The sequence below is a fragment of the Taurulus bubalis genome, assembly GCF_910589615.1.
Source record: "Taurulus bubalis genome assembly, chromosome: 3".
Lineage (NCBI taxonomy): Eukaryota > Metazoa > Chordata > Actinopteri > Perciformes > Cottidae > Taurulus > Taurulus bubalis.
The window spans coordinates 28,502,359-28,512,190 of record NC_136591.1 but is presented as its reverse complement, the minus strand read 5'-3'; the positions used below and the strand labels follow the sequence as shown (position 1 = coordinate 28,512,190).

At 39.5% G+C, this 9,832-nt stretch overlaps 1 protein-coding gene across 1 annotated transcript; it reads right to left on the bottom strand.

The window, feature by feature from the left end:
- Positions 1–7,875: 7,875 nt before the first annotated feature.
- Positions 7,876–9,621, bottom strand: LOC306734245 (melanocortin-2 receptor accessory protein 2A-like; the record flags this gene model as incomplete). Its single annotated transcript, XM_079215590.1, has 3 exons — positions 7,876–8,353; positions 8,802–8,901; positions 9,504–9,621. The coding sequence occupies 3 exons, from the start codon at positions 9,619–9,621 to the stop codon at positions 7,876–7,878; spliced, it is 696 nt and encodes a 231-aa protein (XP_079071716.1).
- Positions 9,622–9,832: the final 211 nt, after the last annotated feature.

Sequence of the window (9,832 nt, the reverse complement as noted above, 5' to 3'; positions counted from 1 at the left end):
ACGTTGCCTTCACGTGCCACTCGTCAACGTCTGACACCAGTGTAACTGTGAACCTGACCGCAGTTGCATTCTGTTTAAATGTGTTAGTCTGGCTAGACTGGTTTGTATTGTATAACTGGGCTGCAATATTCATATATTCCTAACAACTCTCAGCCAGTCACATTCAAATCACTATACTTTTAGGGGTGGTAGAATGTAACTTTTACTTCACAAGTTACTCAGCATTTAAGGACCAATTCCAGGTAATTGTTCTTTACTCGAGTATTTCAATTTATATTATGTATAATAATTATGATTTATCTATAAAGTGTTTTTATTACTTCCAATATTTCTGAAGCTTCCCGTAGAACTGTGTTTTGTGTGTGTTTTTTTTTGTCTTTTCAATATCAAGTAATTTTTCGGGAATACAAAGTGGACCACAAAAGAGATGAATCAGTACATATAATAAAGCCATCTCCCAACTTCGGAAAAACATGTCTGTTAATTGAAAGACAAGAATAGATACTTAATGAATGTAATATAATAGATACGTTAATTCCACAGAATGCTAAACACTGATGAGTAGAGAAACACACATGTTGACGCATTGCAGCTTTGCACCTCAAGTATCAAAGTATCACTTTGCTGTCAAATATGTGAGACACTTGCTAGACCTCAGGCTAAGAGAGTCCAAATTTCATCTTGTAGAAAAGACCAAGTTGGTTAATAAAGTACAAACATATGGAACTTGAGTTTGAGTAAAATCAGCATTATAACTTTTCAAAGTGGTCCACAATATACCTATTGTGTCTAATAATGGATACATAAACATGCGTGAACATTACAGTTTGGAAATAGATGCAATAACTCTGGTTTATTAAACTAAAGTGACACTGCTGTCTTAAAGCTTTGCTGAAGCAGCCCAGAACTAAAAGTTCCTGCATTTATCGTAGCAGATGAAGGCACCGAGAGGCAACGTTCAAACACACTTTTCCAGGGGAAATGACGCACTGACTGTGTGGCTTTCAGGGCCTGTTGGATTCGGTTTTTGGCTCTCCAAACCTGCGGGCTCTTGTTTCATTTGGCGGGCGCAGCTCAACTCAGTGTTTCCAAGTTGCTTAGTCGAGGAATTTAACCCTTAAAATACTTTTTCTGCAGCTTTGTTGTTTTATCGCGACTTTTTTTGCATTTTCAATCAAATATAGCAAACGTTACATGGCAAAAGTTTTAATTCAGGCTTAATTTTTTCACTTTTCAATGTGTCAACACAGACTGCCTTAGGTGTGGGAGGGGCTCTGGTATTTATTGGATTAAAAAAACTCATAATTTTAGACATTTAACGGTTTTGTCATTACAGGTCATTAACGTTTGCATAACACATATATTACGATGTATGTGTTGACATATGAAATTGCCATTACAGATAATTACGAGATAACATTTCGCTCATTAATTTAATTTGAAAAGCTGTTTGACAGCCTGAGTCCACGTACGCGAGCCTGGTGGAGGTCGAACAGGTTTCAAGCCCTAACCCTAAAATAAACAATGGACCCAAAGTCTATGACCGAAAGGCCCACAAGCCGTCAGTTCACTTCTTTACAAACACGAGCAGAGACAGAGAGAGAAAGAGAGAGAGAGCGCTTACCATGATTAGTGCTTCTTGATTTCTCGGTTGTCTCGGGAATACACCGGTTAAATAGCCGCTGCGAAAGCCCTCAAACGGAATAAAGCCTTTCAGAGCTCCGCCGCCTATGTGTGGTAACCTGTCCCTGCTTCTAATTAATATTTAGTAACGTACGGTTTAACATGAAAACATATAAAGACTCGCTCTTGGGTGTATCCTACGACAGAGACGACATTGTGAATGCAGCTTTGGGCTTTAGGAGTGTTATTTAGTTTTTTCCTCAGTGTTAATGAGGGCTGAGACTCAGGTGGAATCTGCCCGGGCCAGGTACACACCCCTAGGCTTTGAGCACCGTGACACAGCTCTGGCGGTTTATTGTGCAACTTTGTTAAGGCTGCAAACAAAACGTTAGCTGTGATTGTGTTTCTAAGGATTGTGGGTTGTTCCCATATAGACACAGGCTACTATTTTTCACTGAAATAAAGACTGCATATTTTTACTTATGGATTCTCTCTTACAGGTATTATGTTATTGTTATTTCAGGCCTCTCAGAACCTGCATTAACTTAATCTGGTTAAAGATCCCACTTTTAAATCCAATGGCTATTCCTACACCTTTTATTCGCTTTTATTGTATTCACACACACACACACACACACACACACACACACACACACACACACATGCACACACACACGCACACGCACACACACACGCACACACACACACACACACACACACACGCACACACACACAGACATTATGCACGCTGAACACACCTCTACACATTCACATGCAAATATATGCTATCTCTGTGTCTCCCTTTCTCTATCTTTCCCATGATTTATTAATGTGCCACAGAAGCTGAAACCTGCCTCACTACACCCCATGAAATATTTACACATCACCTTGTTTTTTTCTCATATAGCAAACTACTTTGGTGTCTGTTCAGACAGATATTTTTTATGTGGGGAAAGAAAATTGGCATAGGTTTTAAAAAACAAAATCAACCTTTCTTATTTCATGCATTTAGAACAAGTTTTGGTGTACCAAACTGTGCCAATATTCGGAGGCAACATATACAAATTATGGCACTTATTACAATTATCGCTCAGAGGAGTGGAAGTCTAGTTTTTCTGGTTTGAAGCTAATTAAACAAGCAGTTGATGAAACAATACAGACGTGTGAAAAAACACTGGGGTGAAATGCACCATTTAATGTCTCTTTAACTCCTGACCTGTATTTACCCTAGAGCTTGTTACACAGTGAATATGCAAATGTGTAGGGGCTGAAACTTGTATTGACTCCATTTATAATATGCAGTGTAATAAGAGGTTATGCTGTTTTTGTTTTTTAACGAGGCATCGGTTCATCCAGGGATACGTTTTCCAGCATGTGCCAAGAACCGTTTTCAGCATGGCGCTGTGTCACATCTACACAGTTACAGACATGCTTACCTGGCAGCTGCTCACGGCGAGCGGTCTCCTTGTGTTACACAGAGCAGCTCCACTGTGGGTAAACAGCCGCTTTGTTGTTGTTGAGGGAGAGAGAAAGAATTACTCATTCTCTGTATCCACCCAGATTTGTCCTGCTTGGCGAGAGACTTGAATAAGCAGGCTGCTAGGGCCAGAGTCAATAGGCTAAAGTTAGAATAAGAATACATTGTCGGTTTTATTGTGATGCAGAAAGGCTCCTGGATGTTTTATTCTCAAGATTAGTTCCATGGAAACCGTCTGCCTATTTGTCTTTCGACTTTTCAAATAGGATTGGAACTATGATCCAAGTGGATGTAAAGCTGCCCATTTTAGGATGGTCAGACTTTTGTAGTATGGGAGAAAATGAAATGTGACCATTGATTACATCTTGTTTTGATCCAATATTGATATCATAAAGACCCACTATATAAAATAGTGACATGCCAAGTTTAAAAATGCATTTTTGATTGGTTTGATACAGCAAATTATCTTCAGTGCAACAGTTTAAAAGGCATATAGATGGTTGGAAAGAGAGACTGCTTGCTTTGTGTACTTACTCAAGATCAAAATTGTGTCAGGTGCTCTTAGAAAATGGGAAGAAAACAGGGTAAACAGGAAGGAAAACCAGGCACTCAAAAAAAAAAAACAACAATGAAAAAGGAAGAAAATAAAAACTATTGTGGCTAAATCATTAAAAAAGCCAAATTATGCACATTTATGGTTATCTCAAGGTATAATCTGGGTTGACAAGCTCGAGCAGCCACAGTTGGATACAAAAAGTGATAAAATACGTAACATGGTTCTGGGCCCAAAAAAGGGGTTAACTAAACAGATCTAAACTAAAAACATAAACTAAAGGAGAACTTATATATAATGTTGAAGACAAAGACAAACACTACCAACTAAACTACATATTCAAGAAAACAGGACAATTTGCCAATCCATATAAATATTGTTGTTATAAAACAAACACAAAAACAAACTATAGTCTCGGGAAATTAAGAAAATTTCCAAAATACAAATCCCAATGACCCCTCCCTAATGTGGTGGGCACTTGGTACATTTTGACTGTCCACTTCCTGTATTTGACAGCTCTGCTTTAGGGGCACGTCTTTTACTCTGGCCTGCATAGATGTCCCTCCAGGATTACTAGTGTAAAGTAGTAACCAGCAGCGCACTGGTAACTCAGAGAAATACACAGTAGAATAATTGTAATGGGCTAAATTAGAAATTCAAAGCATTAATGTAGCAGCCTACAACTATTTGCTTTGTAAAGATACAGTGGAGTAATGTCTACCTGAGCAGAGAAGAAAGTCACACTCCCTCTGTGAGTGTTATAATCCAAGTTTCTTTGCGCTTCAGTCACGTAGCCGGTCTGGACATGCATGCTAGTGTGTTTGCCCCACTAGCGCGCTAATCACCTCTGTTATGCTCTGCTCTCATACCGGTCTCAACCGGTGCAATGTTGAGAGCCATGTAAAAGCAATCCTTCAATCATAAAATATTGTCGGAATATAGCACCTTAAAGTCAAATTTAACTACAAATAAAAAAACGTTTGACTGTAAAGAAGTAAACAAAATGTATGTGCTAATATAATCTAAGATACTAGCAACAATATTCAAAGAAACAAGTACATGAGTACGAAGAAACAAAAGCAATGTGTCTGCCCATGTGCATGTCACCAATTTAAACTCAATGAGGAGAATGTGAACTGTTATGTTTAAACTATATATAGATTAAGTTCAGTAGAGAAGGGTTATTGGCATTTAAATCAGCTGGCACTAGGTTTGGTCATCACGGAAATCCATTAGGTTTTTCTCAGGAGACAATAAGAGCAAGTCTAATGAGTGTGTTTAAGACTTTGAAATAGTTTTATTGGAACAAATGGCCCCAATCTCTCTCCTACACTCTACTTAGCAGTCTGCTGCAGAGAGAGCAATAGAGGAGCCTTTATGGGTTGGTGCAGTGAGTCATCAGCAGGGACCATTATGGTGTATTTATGTTGTACATCTGTTTTGAAACTTTCAGTCCCACTGATGAGAAGAATGCTTACATTCTCAGACAACCAGCAACTGTGATTGTTTAGGTAACTCTTCAGAACAGGAATGCCACAAAACAAAGAGTATCTTTGAGTAGATAAAGGCTAATGCAGGATAAACGTTTAGTCATACTTCTACAGCACAGAGGCTTTTAAGAAGCTTCTTCAATACATGTCTTACTCAGTGATTATCTTTCAAGCTGTGGTTCATGTTGTCTTGTAGATATTTTTTTACAACATTGCCCTCGCTCACAGAGTGAATGAGACAGAAATATGTTGTATGTCGTTTTCTTGCAGCCGAAAAATGTAACGACCATAAGATTGACATTGTGTTATGAACACCCGTCAGATCCCAGATAATTTTCTTTGTCAACAGAACTTAAAATGTTTTCCCTTCTCTCTCCCCGGGTTGCTGCTCAGTTGTTGAAGCATCATTCCAGCTCACCAACTGTCAACCACAAATCCTCCCACCTTGGGCCGTATAGGAGGAAGAGCAAATGGCAGACTGCATGAAATTGATAACACTCTATTGCCCCCTCCATTGGTTGTTGATGCTCAATGCACCATTGGAGCCCTTTAAATCTGGCATTGCTTGTTCAGAACCATTTGAGCTTCATACCTGATCTCTATCCTCTTGTCAGCTGCCGTGACATTTCATTGTTGAGAAAATAATGAAGTAGTGCTTTTGTAAAAAGTTTAAGGAAAATGATAGAATAGCATTTACCTGCAAATGGTTCTCGGAAAATAACGATTCATCAAAAAAAAACATGTTATGTGAGAGGACAGCATACTAGATTATTGAACATTTATTTCTCCTGTCACATCCTGAAAATGATTAATGTGCTATAGTTTGTTAAATGACTGATTTGCTGAAGTCAGTGTCACATTAATGTTGATAGACTCTCCATATATACAATCTCTAGTACTTGCTGAAGAGTGACAATAATGGCCTGCAATGTTCCTTTGCATAATCATCGATGGACATGGCTTAAAGTAATTACATTTATTTTGACTGCAAATAAGATTTCTACATGAATTAAGGAGTGCAGCGCGGCTCAGCTCATGTGTGTATAGTTCATGTCTTATGTCCATTATCCACAAAATGTAAGTTATTACCAACACATTTAAAATGTGCTACATTCGAAGTTTAGAGAATTAATATCGCAGCAATTTATTATTTGTATAAATTTGCTTTGAAAAGACATACGGGACTAATGACTGAACAGAGAATTAAATCACTCTCCGCCTATGTGTTGTAGTCCAATCAATCTTGTCTGTGCTTTGTTGCTGTGGCAGGTCTGCTGTAAGTGCACGTGAGTCTAAGTGTGTGTGTGTGCCCCACATAGCTAATCGCTGCTGTTCTGCACGGTGGTCATACGACAATGAATGCTGAAAACACACCGTCCCAACACAGCATCACGCCCCAGCAACATTGTTGTTTGCACTGTTTGCACCGTTCGCTTCGAGCTGCTGGCTCAGCCGGCGCCATGCTAAAAGCTGCGTGGAGGCAATAGATGTACTCTGAATTCTAAATATAGCATCTTTAAGGACATTTAATTTGATCCTGCTTATTTTAAAACAAATGTTCTTCTACATTATCACAGACGACTCCAAAAATACTACTTTAACTCAACCACAGCACGATATTATCCCCCTAAAGTTGGTTTAGTTTATTTTCCCATCCAGCTGACGCAGAGCAACGTTAGCATTGATTTGGAGTTGTCTCTCTGACCACCTCCAATATTCATTCTCGTGTCAGCACCACAAACTCCTGTGAGAAATATGTGTTTCTTTAGTTGTTAAATGCTCTACTTCATTAGTTAAGTTCCTGTGCCATTTTTTGCTGGGCATATACCAGTTTACCCGATTCTTTTCTGCTGGACCTGTGAGCGTGAACCAAGCCAGTCTATTTGCAGGCCCAAATAAAAAACTACTAGATGCTGAGTTTATACAACTATCTATTAGAGCAGCTTAACATTTTTGTTTATTGTTATTTCCTCTGACAAAGCTTGAGGGAATTCTAAATCTGATTGTGATTTCATAATGTGTAATGCTCAGAAAAGGCTACACAACACCAGTGTTGAGTTGAATGACCAAAATCGTTTAGGCTTTATTTGGACAATCACACATATTTATATATAAATAATAATAATAATAATTTATATATAAATAATAATAATATAATAATATATGAAGAGATCTGTCTACAACAGTATTATATCACATTGTCATCCCAAGGACCGACACTACCTTGCTGCTAATCACGGTTAAAGTACACATCACCTTGAAATGATTACATTCTATGCCTTTAATCTTGTTGGTAGACCCTCTGGAATATGTGTCCTTTAGAGCAATAATGTCCATTATCATTGCACAAGAAAGCATGATGGCATAAATAGCAGAATAAATTATACAAAGCAGACATCCAGTTCAGGTAGAATACAGCCGCATCCAATTGAGAGGAGCCTAGTACTCAAAGTAAAATGCTATTTGTGAGGCAATTTTATCATTGGGAAGAAATGTCATCGCATAACTGTGAGGCACACTTAATATGGAATGATGAGCGATCTTTTTTGCCCTTTTTCTGGTTGATCTGAATGTATGCTTGCTGAAAAGGATCAACATTTTCCAGGCTAAATCGCTTCATAGCAAAACTAGCTGTGTGGCAGTTGTGTATGTTTCCCTCTCTCAAATCACTAATGTCGATGTGAAAGCAAAGAAAATAAGTATATGCCTGTGATGTGTTTGTATAAACAGACTTAGTGACTGTCACAGTGAGCATCCTGAGAGTGAGACTGGCGCTCCAGTATGACCGACGGCTCATACAGAAGATCTTCTTCTCCAAGTGTTGAACTATGCTCCAAGTTCACAAAGTTAGGGATGTTGAAATGAGAAAAGAAGGCACATTCTCTGTCTGTCTTACTCTCCTCTATTAGTCCCGTTAGGGGTTGGTGTTCCTCCGCCTCCTCAGCATCGTCTTCCATCTCGTCCATCCCAGAGGAGCTGATCCCTCTGGTCCCCTGCTGGGCTCGGGCCCCGCTGGGCTTTCCAACCCGCTTGTGCTCTGGTTTTTGCTTCCCATTACTCTGATCCTCTTTGTTGATGTAGAAGTGAAAATATGAGCGTGACTCAGTTAGCAAAGGACGAGAGAAGGCTTCGCCATTTTCGTCCTGGGGACTACCGATGTCTACCAAACAGCTGCCTGGTCGATGACGCTTTTCAGCCGAATCTGGGTTTCTGTTGAGAGACAAAGAGCGCAGCAGCGAAGTGACATTGAAGCAGGAAAATGCTAATATTCAATTATAATTATCAGCTGCTTTTATGGTATTTTAGTCCTGAATGAATCTGCTGCTAAACAATTCAGTATTTCATGTCTTGTTTTCTTCCTTTTCACTATTGTCCAATCTGCGCGGAATACTAAAATACAAAAAAATCTTCCCAGCACTAATCTAATCTTTTATCAGAATAGTAAATGAATACCTGTCACTCAATACAATCCTCTCCCTCAGTGCTGCCGCACACATCATAAGCTCAGCCTCAGACATGAAAGCAGCCTTAGCTCTGAGATGAGACGTGAGAGCTGAATTGGTTCAGCTCTCATCGTTGAAACGTTGGTGCTGAAACTATCGCTGTGGGGCCAGATGTGAAAGTGAAACATGGGCTGTGGACCTCCTGATATACTCACTCTTGATGTGGCGCTCCTGTCTTTGTGAGCAGCGTGAGGACAAAGAACATGAAAATGACAAACACAGCAAGTCCGACCCAGAAGCCGATGACAATGGAGTCTAAAATGTCAGAGAAGAGAGAACCATATTTTAGTAGATCATTTAATGATAATCATTAAAGCCATCTCTCTGCTCCTTTTAGATTCATCTCTCTCTGAGAGCAAAATCCTAAATTACTGAGTTAAAATGAGCATTCAGGACTTTATATACACTTATACTTTATACTTTATAACTTGATCTCAGCCTGTTATCAAACTGTATATATTTGCTGCTGGACATTTATTGTCTCTTTAAGTAGCTTAATCATTACTATTAGAGTTTAAAATGGCAGAGGTGCATCATGCCTGAAATATTGCTGCTAGATCATTTGTTTATTGAGGAACAAGTAATGTGTGTCACTCTTCATCTGAAGCAATACATCAAGGAGTGAAATGTGCAGGGGGTAATTAATCATTACTAATGAACAGCTGTAAAGGTGCGTAATGCCTGTTTGCTGGCACACAGACATGGCACGGACAAACACACTCGCACACACTGAAAAGCACGAGGGCGCGCGCGCGCACACACACACACACACACACACACACACACGCACACACACAAACACACACACAGTAAAAGCAATGGAAGATTGTCTCACGATACAGTTGTCTTCAGCTTACATCTGTGCGCTTTGAGTCCCTCAAAAGACACTGGCTCCTCGTCGTCATAATACTCATACTGCCACACGTAGTCACTGCGACGTGTGCTGGTTTGGCTCCTGTTGTGGAAGTCGGACATTTCAAACCGATTTACGTTCCTTAATAACGTTCCTTACGTTCCTTAATAACAGCAAGAAAAACGAGTGACATCAGCCCCGCAAAGACGCCAGGTTATATCAACGCATACTGTTCCTACAAAGCCACAAAGTTTACGAACCACAATCTCCAAGGGTGCCAAGCCCCTCAGTGTTTTTGAAAATAAGTCTCCAACACGTGAATTTGGTGAATTG